The sequence below is a fragment of the Ochlerotatus camptorhynchus genome, unplaced genomic scaffold (assembly GCF_037179485.1).
Source record: "Ochlerotatus camptorhynchus isolate MF236.1 unplaced genomic scaffold, CSIRO-AGI_Acam_v1.1 ptg000192l, whole genome shotgun sequence".
Lineage (NCBI taxonomy): Eukaryota > Metazoa > Arthropoda > Insecta > Diptera > Culicidae > Ochlerotatus > Ochlerotatus camptorhynchus.
In genome coordinates this window covers 2,470,389-2,486,222 of record NW_027040682.1, presented here as the reverse complement: position 1 = coordinate 2,486,222, position 15,834 = coordinate 2,470,389, and the positions used below count along the sequence as shown (strand labels likewise).

At 37.3% G+C, this 15,834-nt stretch overlaps 2 protein-coding genes across 3 annotated transcripts in view; one reads left to right on the top strand and one right to left on the bottom strand.

Moving 5' to 3' along the window:
• LOC135702387 (homologous-pairing protein 2 homolog) overlaps positions 1 to 15,834 on the top strand; it is a 369,039-nt gene that overhangs the window by 73,866 nt on the left and 279,339 nt on the right. The window lies entirely within an intron of this gene.
• wat (waterproof) overlaps positions 1 to 15,834 on the bottom strand; it is a 119,978-nt gene that overhangs the window by 72,341 nt on the left and 31,803 nt on the right. Inside the window, exons 2-4 of the mRNA XM_065223412.1 lie at positions 8,175 to 8,290; positions 7,716 to 8,110; positions 266 to 375 (exon numbers count right to left, since the gene is read on the bottom strand). Coding sequence (XP_065079484.1) covers positions 266 to 375; positions 7,716 to 8,110; positions 8,175 to 8,290 — 621 coding nt within the window. The remainder of the gene's footprint in view (positions 1 to 265; positions 376 to 7,715; positions 8,111 to 8,174; positions 8,291 to 15,834) is intronic.

Genomic DNA, 15,834 nt, shown 5'->3' with positions numbered 1-15,834 from the left:
CGTTTCTAAAAACTACTCTAGCGCCAATCAGCTAGAACCGTAAGAGGGAGAAAGGGCGGGTAAGGATCGCAAGAGGCTGCTGGGTGGGATCCGGTGGCGCACGGTGTTGATGGTGAAGATTGGTTGCACTTTGTCCACTGCGCTGCGCAAGGTTGCAACCATTTCCATTTAAAATGTGTATATGCAAAAAGTTGCCGTAATTGGATTGACGGGGGTACATGGTCCGGCGGTTGAGGCTTGTGGTTTGTTTGGTTGATGTACTTACCGATACCCGGTCGGAACATGCCAATTGGCATACCTCTGCTGTTCTGTCGAACGACGTCCTCGGCGATCGCCTTTGTGAATGTGTAGGTATTAGGCCACTTGTCCAGCAGGCTGTGAGTGGGAGAGTGGAGGAGATGAGAAATGGTGGTTAGGTGCTGAGTGTTTGAGAATTGTTTAGTTACATAGTTGTGGTATATTTGTAATCTGATCGGCTTTCAGTCTTTTAGCGAGTAAAATAATGTTTTGCCTCTACTCCCATCGTTTTACTCGCTAAAAGACTGAAAACCGATAAAATTTATTTACAAACAGTCCACCAGTCGATAGCATTACTATATCTGATTTATCTCGGATTTTCGCACAAATTGATTACGCTTGAACCTTTGTACATTCAGCTCAAGTTTGCACGGAGTTTTAATTCTAAATTTAATACTTTGATTTTTTTAGATCTTAGACTTAGTAAAATTAAGAGGCAACTAACCATCACTCGATTTGCCTTTGCTTCTTCTCCTTGTATTCCTAAATCATCACTTTCTAAAAGTATTGGTCAAATTCGTTGGTAGCGTGCGTCGCCGTGACAAAACAGTCAATGAATCATAAATATCAACTGGTGCGGTGAGAAAAATCTACCATCTCTTTTATTATTTTACTTTTAAATACAACAGCAAATGTGACGTCACACATGCACGTGTATAAGAATGTAGTAGACAAAACATTCAGACTGCCAGACTACGCTGTATGACATTTTGTTTTCACCCCTGAGTGGGAAAGGCAATAACTAAAGAGACTGAATTGTTTAAAGAGGCGACATCTTATCCATTTGAGGGGTCTTTTGCTCGATTGGAATAACTTTTCCTATGACTTTGACAGATAATCGATTGTTCCAATTTTGACATATCGTCTCTTTATAAATTCAGCCTCTTTAGCAATAACCAGAGATGATGTTTTATAAGAGGCGCGCGGAGAGAATAAAAGTTAATCTGGTTGCACGATCAACAAAGTTATTTTATCTGCAAGGTTTGGCAACCCGAAATTTTGTGTTTACTTCGAGTGATTTTAAATTGGAGCGAATATCTTTTTAATCGTTTCGGTAGTATTGGTATTCATACGATGTATTTGAATAATCATTTTTTGACAACACTGACTGAAACCAAATTGGAGGAGATATTTGGCAGAGCATTGCGCAAAATTATGCAATCTGCGATGCATACTTCCTACCCTGTATGAATGAAATCTTGATTTCATTTTAGAATGGACGTATCTAAAACAGCAAAAAAAATGTTATCTTCCATTTAATTCCACTTAATTAATTTGGTATCCATGACAGATACGTATTTCGACTACAATGTGCAGTCTTCATCAGTGTCATTCCCACTAAAGAACTTATCAAAATCTAACCTATTTGAGCATTCCGCCAACAACCCAATTTCATTACTTATTATAATGGCTACCAAGCCTTTGGGATTTTCCTTATTAGAGAGTTGTATAGATTTTTCTCCTTTAGTTTACTTAAATCTTTGGTTTTTATTAGTTAGGTAGGTTCCGATTCAACACATTGTAGTTTCATTTTTATACCTGTGATCTTGACTTTTTTACCACGGGATGAGTACTTAAGGGGGTTAGATTTTGATAAGTTCATTGTAGTCGAAATACGTATCGGTCATGGATACCAAATTAATTAAGTGGAATTAAATGGAAGATAACCTTTTTTGCTGTTTTATTTGAGCATTCCGCTAACAACCCAATTTCATTACTTATGGACGTATCTGTTTTTGAAAACAATGCATTTGCTCGTCGATTTTTCTTAACTGGTAGCTCGCCCACGCATGCTAATACTGTTGAAAGTAAGTAGTAAACGTGATTGACGCGAAGCCGGAGGTGGTTACGTCAGCTTGGACAAGGAACAACGAAAAGGTTCGAGCGACGATCGGTTTGGCGCTAGAAGATGGTCAGCTGTGCCACATTATGGGATCCATGTATTGCGGATATTGTGCTCGATGTATCTGATAGATGACGGGAACATGTCAGAGCATCTCGTCCAAGCGTCAAAGTTGGTTCATTGATTGGCCAGCATGGGAGAGCCGTCGAAGGAACATCTTCTGTCGAGTTTATCGAAGACGTACAACCCGCTCGTTACTGCTCTTGAAGGCCGTCCAGAAGAAATCATCGACACTGGCCGTTCGAAGCACATGACTGGATCGACTGTGAGCCTCGACAGTATGACGCTCAGTGAAGAGAAGGTGACTTTGAAGGACGGAAGAACGGTGAAGGCAAGAGGAAGTGGACAAGGAAGGATCACAGGTGCCGTATTGGAAGGCGAAGTTGTGGATATGAAGCTAAATGGATTTCTGTACGTTCCTGGATTATCTGGAAGTGTGGTGTCGGTGTGTCAGCAATGGCTACGATGTGCTGTTTGGTGCGAAGGACTGCAGAATTTTGAAAGCTGGCAAGGTTGTCGTTGTAGGTGGTAGGAGCGGAGGACTACCCGAGCAAAGTCTGAGATCAAATGGAAATCTAAATTTGATGTTGTGATTTCGCTGATAATGATTACTCAGGTTTCTGTCGTTTTGGTCGATTTAACGGTTAAAATATCAAAATTGAGAGCAAAAAAATCTTCCTGTGACATCACATTGAAAACTATTTCTGCTATCAGTGAGAGCAAACTGAAAACTAAATTTAATATAAATTTTTCCTGTTGATAACAAAACAAGTATTCAATTTGATGTTATGCTTAGGCAATGAAAACAAACCCGCAACAACATATTTTTGAAGAGTAAATGTATGTACAGCAGAATGAAAACAAAATATGGTATAAAATTTGTGAATTGCGAAACAGAAATCAAATTATGATTTCAGTTTGATGTTGATATCAAAACTTGATTTCAATTTGATGTCATTTTGATGCTGGACTTTGCTCGGGTATACTACCTGAGGTAGCCAGTAGTAACATAAAGCAGGAGGAGTGCTACGGAACAGGAGGGGTTGTTGTAAGTAGATGCAGTAGTGGGCTTCACTAAGGAAGAGTGTTGGAAGTAAGTAGTGAAAGCCCCTGGATGCGTGTCTATCACAAGAGTGTCTATAGCAGCACCTGCGCTGGGATTTCCAGAAATACCAACGTGGGTGAGCTACCAGTTACGCCAAACCGACGATCAAATGCATTGTTTACAAAAGCAGATACGCCCCTTTAAAAAGTAATCGAGAAATTCCTTTTTAGACATTTTACCCCAAATTCACTATCTTGATCGATTACACCGGAAACGTCTTGATCTACGTTACTTGTGTATTTGTTTTTCGCTGCACTGGAGCGCATATTTCGTGAGAACATAACGAGAATACAGCTGGTGAATAACAATAATATTCCAGCCCGGTTAGCTACCTTGAGGATGCTATGCATAACTAAATGATAGATTCTAAATGTTCTAACTTTGTATTAATCAGTCATACAAATCCAGTGATTAAAAACTTGACAGTCAATCAGAGGCTTTGTATATTTTTTAAATATGTGCTCTTTGACATTGATGGAAATATAAAAATTGCACTTTTCAAACGCTAACTTAATTATAATTATTTAATTCTCAACCTTAATTAATCAGAAACTTTTAATGGTTTTTAAAGTCATTATATTCTCTTAACCGATACAGTCCTTATTTTTTCTTTGGCTTATTGTAAGGAACTTTTAATGCTCTTTGTTAGAATTCAGCTATAGTAGTAAAAAAAAACAGAGATATATCCGAGAAACATTTTTTTATGGGATATTCTACACACTTAGAAAAAAATCATGTAAATTTAGGTGCTCTGAGACTGACCTATTTTTTTTTTGTATTCATTTATTTGTACAGGCTCAATCGAATAAACTTTACAGAGCCAAGTTATCATTTGCGTTATACATAATAGATGTCTTAAAGCTAGAGTTAAAGGAATTGAACCGATTACTCGCGGTCGTCTCGAGGTTAGCAGAGATTTACAGTTTTATGGATGGGGAGAGGGAGAAGGAGGTTTGAGTTATGATTTACGATACAAATATTTCATTATTCCTAAAACATGAACTTATTCCTATTCAATTTGGTATCCGCAGTGTAATGATACAATTATTACAGAAACAAATATTTAAAAAAAAATAACACGAACAAAACACAAAGTTAGTCAAACTTACACTCTAAGGTTAATATTCTTTAAGAAAACATATATAATTTTTTTTTTATATCTTTATTAAGGAGACTTTTAGCCGTTGGCTGGCTCGTCTCCGACCCTAAACATATATAAGTTTCATAAACTCCAGATCGCGTCTACCCAAAATATCCCGAACTGGAACATTAGGTTGTCTACCTCGAGCCCGAATGGAATCATACAACTCGGATCTGACTCCGCGATGCTCAGCACAAGGCCAAGTAATGGAGACTGACATATACGAGCGTCAATTTTGACATAAAATTGAGTCATAACAGATGCGCACTTTTGCTCAATCAAACGCACTTTTCGTCGAGCAACGAACTTTTCAGTCTCGAAGCACATAATATTACATGACATGTTTATTTACGTCTCATCTTTTATGTCAAAGATAAATTCCGTCATTCCACACTTAGTTATTTTTAAGTGTGTAGGACATCCAAATTATTCTCAAGTTGAGACCTTTATTTTTAAATTATCAACAGATTCTCAAAGGAGGTGTTATTCAAAGAAATGTATTACAAAATCCTCATAGACCCTAAACACACCATATGAAATTAAAAACAGCATGTACGAAACACAATAATATCTTCAAATCATCCTTAAGAATTCATCTTGAAGTTCTCCGAGCTCAATTAACTTTTTCTCGATGTCTCGACTAAATGTACGCCTTCGGAGAGCTTGGTAAGAGCTTATTACATCAGGGTAGGTATATATTTGTGTTAACAAAATATCTATGATTCCCCTATTCATCCTGAAGTTCACATCTTGATGTCCTACAGCCTCAACGAGATACGATGTCCTGACTAAATTTTGGCTTCCGTAGCTGTATGGATTCACATAATAAATCTGGACAACATTCAAGACTTTGTTGAGCCTGTAGAACATCAGGACCTAATTCTCAGGAGAACTTGTGGACGCCAACATGTTTTGTCATTACAACTACAACACGAAGCTTTTTGGGTTCACACATTTCGTCGAGACATCGTACGCAGAACCAACGTCAAGGTCTGAACTCTAGCACAATTTGGAGAATGAAACATATTTTGATAGTACAACTTCTTACCTCACTTGATGTGATGAGGTTCCCCGGAGTGTCATGGATTTATATAATAAATCCAGTCATCATTCAAGACTTTGTTGAGCCTGTAGAACACCAGTACCCAATCCTCAAGATAGCTTTTAGACCCCAACATGTTTTTTCATTACAACTACATATCCGTCATGGTAATATGGAGTTCCACCAAGCTTTTTGAATACACAAACTTAATCAAGACATCGTACAATACCCCGTTGAATCTGTAGAACGTCACGATCTAAATTCCAGGAAAATTTGGAGAATGGAACATATTTTGTTATATGCCTCACATGATGTTGTGGGGCTTTATGATGCAAGTTGAGTTTAAACAATCTGTTGGTACATCGTACAAGACGCTGTTGAACCTTTCGAACTTGAAGTGCTATACTACAGGATTATTTGCTAGACCACCAGTAGGGTAGAGCGCTACTTCGTCGTATTCGCCCATTTCAGTTCTATCGATCAGAAAAGATCAATAATATCAATGATTTCAACGTGCACAAAGCTATAATAGGTTTATTCCGATGCGTTAGTTCATTAGCTACAACATAAATCCTGTTAGAGCGCATTGTATGAATATTTACGCTCATTGTTCAAAAGAAGCGCTCCTAGCATATTCCCTTTTTCTACGTTTATCCGTAGGACGAAGAAAATTTAATGGTGTTTCAATGCGTTAGGACGGAATCGAAACTCGTAGAACGAATTTAGAATCAAGAAGCAGTATTAGATTTTAAACAATAACTCAACAAGTTGTGACTCTTTATCAAATCCAACGGTACGTATGGAAAGGTGAATAAATTTAGAAGTCATCTTTGACAGAAAAATTTCAGTTTTGGTTTAAACTCGTTCAGAAAAGAGAGGTAAAGCGCGGGTTGTGCTTAGTAGAAAGGAAATTAGATCAAAACCCCCTTTACTAATTAAAATAAGACAGTCGAATGGGGGTATTTTGAGAAAAATAATAATCATTTAACTTTTAAAATGATTTTGCAGTGGTTTTTCTATCAGTGTATATTTTTTTGGTCATACCTACTATGATAAAGGGTGTTCCACATCAAATTGCATCGAGGAAAAAATGCTGTAAAAAATTAACCATTGGGTATTTTCTCTTGAAAATTTGGGTAGAAGTAGTTTAGAGTGTATTGTTTACACTGTATTTTTTTCGCTGTCAGTTTTTCGAAAGTTGCATAAAATGGCGTCACCCGAAAAACAACGTCGCGAATTGATTATGCGCAAGCACTACAACTCTCTCATCGGGACATCGGAAAACAACTCGTAATCGGATTCAGATTAGGGGCTTTTAGGCCGACATTACATCCATTTTCCCAATGATAGTTATTTGAAAATTTTCTTTTTGCTCGAATGTTGTTCTACCGTTTGTGTTGTGTAAGAGAGGCGACGGTAGAGCATGAGAGCACGAATACAAACAGACTGTCGCGCACGACAACGAAGCGAGTGTAGTAAAAAAACGTCAGAAACGACTGAGACACAGCGAACAAGACTTTCACCGTTAGCTTTTGTTTTAATCTCTCTCTCTAACTACCGTCGTGCAAGAGTGGAGAGAACATCGAGAAAAGACAAGCGGAAGCTCCATGAGTCATATTGTGGCCGATGACCGTTACTTTCGAGGATCAGACACTAAAATTATACATTTGAGGTGAAATTTATGCGTATCTCTCGAGGATGACCAATCATGGTATAGGAATCAATCGATATCGATTAACTATTTTCACTTTTTCTTCACGAGCATATCACTGCATGGAGATATATAGCCGTTTTTTCGTAGAAATCGTGGCTCCAAGGCGTCTGGAGATGTGCTCAGTTTGTGTAAAAAAGGAGCGCAAAGAGGAGGAGGCAGGAAACTGCAGTCTTTTAATTATTAAAAGAACAATCCCAGTTTCGCTGACATGAGTTTCTAAAGGGGAGTCTCATCCAATTCATAAGCTACAAGCTATAAGTACACAGATCCCGTTAAAAACTTGTATACATATAATACTAGCCATTTAACACTGACTGTTTGTTTTGGGCTAACAAGTCAGAGCACCTGGTATCGCCTTGGTGCTATCTTCAGGCTGTTCCGTCCTGCCATGTTCAATTAGCAACAAGTCGCAAAGTGACGACAGGCAGTTCGTTCTAGTCTTGGCATAATCGAATTAGTCCCAGCAGTTCCCTGTATCCCATTATGTCTAGCTTGTTCCCGCTCGGTACTCACATAGGTGTGATGTTTTCCATCATGGTATCGCTGACGCAATCCGTCAGCGAGATCATCTTCTTCGAGTCGATCGGTGGTTCGTAGAACCGCTCTTCGACCACCTTCTGCGGGCACTGTGTGTATGCCGTGGACACGTAGATGACGGACTTGAGGTGCTTCATTTCGTAGCACAGGTCCAGAATGTCTCGGCAGGCTTTCACGTTGATTTGCATGGCGGTTTTCATCTTTTCGTCGAATCGTACGGTGGCGGCCAGATGGAACACGATGTTGACATTTTCCACCAGCACTTCCCGATCCGAGGAACTGATGCCGAGACTGGGTAGCATACAGTCGCCTGCAATCGCTCTGATTTTGTGATCGTACTTTGGGCAGGCTACCTTCATTTTGTCGAACATCTAGACGGGGGACGAAGGATGAGTTTTGTAATGTTTGGAGTTAAGGGCGGTTTGGACTACTTACGGCATCGTCGAAGATTTCTTCCACACGTGAAAAAATGTCTTTCCCACGTTTACTTCGCACCAGTAGAAAGATGTTTTCTACGCCCGGACAGCTGGTCAGCAGTTTGTAGATGAGTGCTGTAAATAGATCACCACAAAGGAAGCATATTAGAATTGTTAATAACACACAAGGAACACATCAGAATTGCTAATAAGCAGGAGTTTTTTTTCTTCGATTTAATAAAAATTTTACGATTGTTATTTGTTCTGACAGACCAAACCAGATTTCTCCACATAGGAAATAGCTGCATTGTTGCATTGGCTATCTACTGTATCTACTGTCAAAAGGGGCTGTTCATAAGCCACGCAGATATTTAAGGGGCATCTGAGATTGTCTACGGTATATACAAATTTCCAAAAATTAGTATGGACGATTTTCTACGCAGAGGGAGGCTGGTCTGAAACTTTTGAAAACGGTCTACGTAGTTTATGCGAATAGCCTCTAATGCTGTCGGCATTAAATTAGCATACATTAGAAACCAGCACACTAATGTGCGGACCTTGGATGGGTTGAACATGTTGTGATGGATACGGATATAATCTGCAAAAGTTGAATGATCTATCTTTCGTTCTCATTCCCTCTCACACAATGGCACTCACCGTGGCAGGGTGCATGTGATGCTAGACACCTGGGTGATCGGATCCACTTTTCATTAAGAAACGTCTTTTACGATCATATATTAGCAAATTCCGTCGAAATTTTAAACCACGTGAATCTCAGGAAATACGAGTTTCGTTTGACGGTATACAGCGATTTCATCACATATTAAAATTCATTATTGTGAAATAAGGAATTAGTGTTTCGTCTGTTATTCGAGTTGGATGTCAGTGGCATATATCACGACCGTGGTGGCGGGTTCGATTCCCGGTTCAGTCACGGATCTTTATGGGTTGGCAATTGTCTTGGCTTCCATTGTCCATACAATAAACAAATGCAAAATCGATGATCTCATCTATTCCCTATTTCGGTCGAAACGAATTTTCCACACAATTTTACAACATCAAATTGAGAGTGGACGTTAAGTTCCATTTGTGACGTGATAGCTAACTTATAAATTGCTTGCTTTTATCTCCCGGAAGATTTTCGAATCTAGTTCTATTTACATACCCAGACATTTACATAGTTTAAAAATAGCAAGATTTTTGGTTGCATGTTTTAACTGGTACCCAGCCGGTTATTAATGTTATCTGCTTATGCTGAATATGTGGAAGATGTGTGACCATATGGGAGTGTTCAAAATCGAGCAGGTGGTGTCTTTAACCTGTTTAGAGTGGGCTATCTGTGCTGGTGCGGTACGGTGCGATGGTAGGCTTTCTCGCTATTTTGAGACAATGTTGTGAAATAGGTGCTTTTATTTCTGTTCGTTGATTTGAACTTTGGTCCTGCGAATATTCAACACTTTATTTTAGGATGGCTTTAGACACTCATGCGATTATTGTTTTTTTTTTTCAGTTTAGAAGTAACCATTCTGTTGAAACTAACATGCTTTGTACTGCCTATAATCGCAAATAAGTCCCATATGGATTTTAGTAAATTTTGAGATAACAACACTATCCACTATCAATTGACACCTACTTTCCCATCATGTGATAAAACTACGGACTTTGATCATGAAAAATGTGCAAACAATATCAAGTCATTTTGTCTCATCAAGCAAAGTAATCGCATGCCATTCAGAAATTCAATCGTCCAGAAGTGAAGTTATGGTTCTGATTTTTGAGTTGCCACATTATTCGCTAATGCAAAACATGCAAGCTTGAATGCTGCTGATTTTAACTTGATTTATTGTTTATTAATTTATTTGATAAGGCTCAACCGAATTAACTTTACAGAGCCGAGGATTCTTGTTCACTATTCAATGCATCTTAAAACTATAGTCAAAAGATACAACACAATAAACATTTTATCTTTCATTGACCAATAAGCTTCCTCCACCAGAACGGGAGCTGCTTCCAGTGCACAGTTTTGTCAAAACAAAACCGTGACTAAATTGAATATCTCGGCTGCCAAACGGTTTCAGTCAACATGTTATACATATTCTCAGAGGAAAAATCGCTGAATCGATTGGTGCTCCTCTCATTGGCCGGAGACTTTTGTGTACCGAGATAGAGAGCTGGGATCAACCCGAGTTCCCGGTAAAGTAGGAAATTCCACTATCTATCGACATAATTTTACATTTTACTTAACTTATATTACTGGAAATTGATAGCAGGGCCCCACAAAGTCACTTTCAATCGAAAATATCTGAAATCTGTCAACTATCATTTTCAATTGAAAGTCATTCTGTCTTCTCTTCGAGCAGATCCCCAACAACTTCAACAGAATCACTTTCGATCAGTTTATATGCTGTTTGTTTTGGCTTGAATAGTCTTCATTTCTTCTTTCATTGTCAAATGAACTTACTTTTGCATTGAAGCGAAGCTGTTTGATCCAAATTTGTGCAGTTTTTATGACTTTTGTTGTTTGTTCACTCGGTTCATTTAAACGTATGCGCATAGATCTGTGCACGTGGATACCAAATTTATCATTGTCGGGTGGTTTGTTTACCCATCAATGTGGGTATTTTTTTTAATCGGGGTGACGTCTAGAGATCGAAAATTGATATGCGACGCCATTTTGAAATCCAAGATGGCAGCTTCCAGTTTTAGAAAAAGTGGGAAATGCTGTCAATACTTATCATTAAAGGTATTTTGGGAATCTGGATGATGTCTACAGATCGAAAATTGATATGCGACGCCATTTCGAAATCCATGATGGCGGCTTCAGATTTCAGATTAAGTGGGAAATACTGTCAAATACAATCAATAGTCAATATAGTGGCTTCCTATTTCTGAAAAAATGGGAAATGCTGATGCCGTCCAATCAATATGGGTATTTTTGGAATCGGGGTGACGTCTGGAGATTGGAATTCAATATCCGACGCCATTTTGAAATCCATGATGGTGGCTTCCGGTTTGAGAAAAATTTGTAAATTCTATCAAATACCCATACAAACGTTTTTTTTTTTAGAATCAGGGTAACGTCTAGAAGCTGGAAATCGATATGCGACGCCATTTTGTAATCCAAGACGGTGTCTTCCGATTTGCGGAAAAGTGTCAAATATCCTAAAATATGGTTATTTTCAGAATGGCGATGAGACGTAGATGCCGAAAATTGATGTCACGCCGCACAGCAAAAAAATAATTTTGATATCACGTCAAAGTGGATGCACCACAATCATGTCGAAAATATGGTGTAATATTACTTGCTAAAAAGGACAAAAATATCATTAATACAATGCATGGACTGACATTACGCTGCTTTTACTGCATTTGTTTATTTATGTGGTCATAAAAATTACATGAAATTTTCGACATGATTGTAGTGCATCCACTTTGATGTGATATCAAAATAATTTTTTTGCTGTGCGTCTTTAAATCCAAGATGACGGCTTTGGTTCAGAAAAACTGTGAAATACTGTCAAATATCGATCAATGTGGATTTTTTTGGAATCGGGCTGACATCTAGAAGAAAGAAATCGATGTTTGACGCCATCTTGAAATTCAATCCGATTATTATATTAATTTTTCTCGAATTTTAAAGATTTAATTATGTATACAAGTTACTGTAGCATAATTATTTTAAATATATAGGGTTACGGTATGTAATGTGGGTCTAGTCCTTTCATTCGGCCTATCACGCAAATAAATAATTAATTAAGGAATATTACACAAAAAATAAGGAAAATATTGATCACTGATGATTGATAAATGTGTACCACACACAAATCAATTTATATCACAACATTTCAATACATTTTCAGCTCTCGTAAGTAATAAAACTGGTTGAGAATATCACTCTGTTCGGAGTTTTTAGCCGCCATGACTTCTAAGGTTAAGATGGGAAGGTTGCACTGACGATCATCAAATGGCCTGATTATGGCATTTATTGAATGGAATTACCTGATAATACACACTAGACGTAAAACTCACAGTTACTGTTTGAATATTTTATGTTTATTTTAATTGTTTAACAACGTTTTCACAAGTAAATCATGGACCCAACTTTAGGGACACATTTCTTTTCTATGTTCCTAACTTTGGCCCATGAAATTCATTTGACAGCATATAGCAATAAGAGTAACGTCAACAATGTGGTTTGCATTTGGATGATAAGGAACGAACAGGAAGGGAGATTTTTTCTGCCAAATCTGTATAATGAACATCACAATGTTTTGATTTAGATATTCTGCGGTCGAAAGACGATAAGCGAAATTTTTAATTTTTAATTTTTAACTTGAGTGATTTAATGTAGTTTTCGTAAAATTTTCTCTAAGAAATGTTTTGAGGAATGAAGAGTATTAAGTTAACAGTGATAGTGATAAAAAAAAATACATAAGAAAACGTTACCAAGAGCGTTTTTTTTGAGAATCAAACAGGATAGGACGAAGTTGCATCCATAAATAGACCCAATTTGGGGACAATAGACCGATATTACATACATTTCCCTGGTGAGTTTTTGTCTTAAAAAAAGTAAGTTTTTCAACTTTTTGCGGTTCCTGATAGCAAACGACATGATAAGCATATCTAAGCATACCATTTAGCAGTAGAATATCGTTTGCAGGTAAATTAATTGATGAGTTATGATTAAAAACGTAATCTATGGCTGCATATTAGACCGAGGTTAGGGACGTATACCCTAATTAGAAAAAAAAATGTTAATCGTTTTAAAATATATCTAGTTTTTTAAGAAATAAATTTAATTTAGATTCAGATTCGTTCGATTTTAGAAGAAGTGTCAAATAGCCTACAACTGGCATCGAATAACGATTTTAAGCAACTACGCGTCGTCCTCGTTCCGAAATACCCAGATCTTAGGGTATTTGAAACTTTTTGTGAAACCCGATGGCCGCCATATTGGATTCCAAAATGGCATCGGATATCGATTTCGGCCTTCACACGTTGTCCTCATTCCGAAAATACCCATATTGTAGGGTATTTAACACTTTCTGAACCCTGATGGCCGCCATATTGGATTCCAAAGTGGTATATGATATTGATTTCTGGCATCTACGCGTTGTCCCTGTTCCGAAAATAACTATATTGTAGGGTATTTACCACTTTTTCTGAAACCCTATGGCTGCCATATTGGAGTCCAACATAGCATCGCATATCGATTTTCGGAAGCCACGCGTTGTCTCCGTTCCAAAAATACCCATATCTTAGGGTATTTGTCACATTTTATGAAACTTGATGACCACCATCTTGAATTCCAAAATGGCGTCGGTTATCGATTTTCAGCATCTGCTTGGAATCGCCGTTCCGAAAATAGGGCCTAAAGAACTGCTGATGAAGAACAATGAGGAAGACCACACAATGGTTGCTGCCGAGTAAGCAGACGATCGCGTGACACACATTGAGAGTGGTCTGGTTCTGTGGACAGCCGAGTGAACACTGATTTTAACTTGAAACAAATATTTATAAATTTACTATGGTTTTTCAAATATTCGACTGCCTACTTTTCCATATGCGACTGATATGAAAATTATAGGCAGTGTAGTTCACGGTCGTCAAGTTGCCGAGATGTTGCGTTTTTGATAAGAGGCTGGGTGGCCTAGTGGAGGCCATTTTTTGCTTACAGATGAGTACACACTACTAAAAAGTCATGTAAATTTCTGTTCCCTGAGACCGACACATGTAAGCGGGCCTTTTGACATTAGAATCAGTTGAAAGAAACGTGAAAATCAATTCAATCAAACGTTCTCTTCGTCGACTAGCTGATGTTTCGGTTTGAGAACACTTAGTTTCACATGAAATGTTTGTTTACGTTCTATGATTTACGTCCAATATGGATTACGTCTCGTGTAAAATTAGTTATTTCTAAGTGTGTGGGCTGAATAACAGGCGCCCTCATATTAAAGATTATTAGGATCACATCGCTTGCTTGTTGGTCGAATGCTCTTTTATTGTTTGGGTGTAAGCAATGTTACCAATAATTTGAACTTTTGTGATATGTCTGTGTATTCTTTGTTTGGTGCATGTCGTATTACCACAGTACCATGCAAAAATAGCGTGCTATTCATTTGCGATACTGGTTTCATTCATCACTTGCCCTTCTCACAAGAAGCCTTTTTTAAATATGATGTTTTGAATCATTCGAAGAATTCTGGAACCACTTAGCAATCAAAATAGTGATGTCCTTAGTGATAAAAACAATCGAAGATACAAGGCATGGAACATCATTTACGTTCACTTCTTGCATTACATTCATTTGCCTCTAACTATTTTCATCAACACAATTCCGTAAAATGATGTTTGAAGCTTTTATAGGTTTTGGTATTGGTTACAAATTACATTTTCCGAAAAACAACAATTTCATGTATAAGAGATACAGAGTTGAGTTACAGTCAACATTCCATATCACGATATTGAAGGGACCAACGAGATATGGAACATCGACCTATGGAGAGTCGCTGTCTTCACAAAAGTTGTAGGTGCGGTTTAATAGTAACCGATTTCCAATTAAAAATTGAAAATTATCGAATCGAAACTAAGATTAATTTCCGGTGGAAGTTAACTAGTTAACTAGGAAGTTACGTATTATAAACTGTTTACAAGATTCAATAACAGTTTTGATACGTTGTCCTTGTTTCACGAAATCCACTTACAGCTCATCATTGCATAAATTTAAACCAGTTATCACAATAAATTGGGAGGTTTATGTTTATCAGTGTTCTGTAATTCAACATTGTGAAGGATCTCTCATATGACATGTCAAAAAATATCTATATTATATACTAAGAATTATCTCCTTAAACTTACGAGATGGATACTTAATGGATCTCTATTCATTATTACATTGGAATTCAATTTAGATTTACCTAGAATCTTTCCTAAGGGCTCCCTTAAAATTGTTCTTAAAATTCCTTTTTGAGAATAAGATTGTATTTAAATTCTTAAATTTTCTTTGCACTCAAAATTCTCATCAGAAATGTTTCGGAATTCTCCTCAGAAATCCCTTGGAATTCTCTGCTGCATTTCGTTGCATATTTTCTATAGATTTTTTTTATTACTCTCTAAAATTTTGTACTTGAATTATCCTCAGAATCCCTTGAATTTATTTTCTGAACCTTTCTGAGTATCCTTATGAAATTATCCTCCGAACACCCTTTTTATTCTGATTTTAATTCCTTTTTGTACTATCATCTGAATTCTCTTGGAATTCTCCTACTATTCTCCTCATGATTCCCGTTCAATTCTCCTCAGAATCACCTGTCAATTCAATTCAGAATTTATTTTCTTCTCCACAGAATACCTTGGAATTCATCTCAGAACTTCTTGGGGGTGCTGTCTCAAAACTATCTTGGTTCGACAAATTTAAAGGATTATCTTGGAATGTTTGTCAGAGCTGCTTCAGAATTTTCCCCAGATTATTTAAGAACTCCTCCTCAGGATTGTTTTTTAATTAACTCTTCAATCAACTTTAAATGCTTCCCGAAATTCTCGATTTTTTTTTGGAAAAAATCTGTAAAAGTTTAGAACCTTTAAAATTCCAAGTCTCAGAAATTTTTTAAGGTAAAATCTGGGATCTTGATTTTCAAGTAAGTTTCAAAAGTTCTTTTCTGTCCTAGATTGATGAAAAC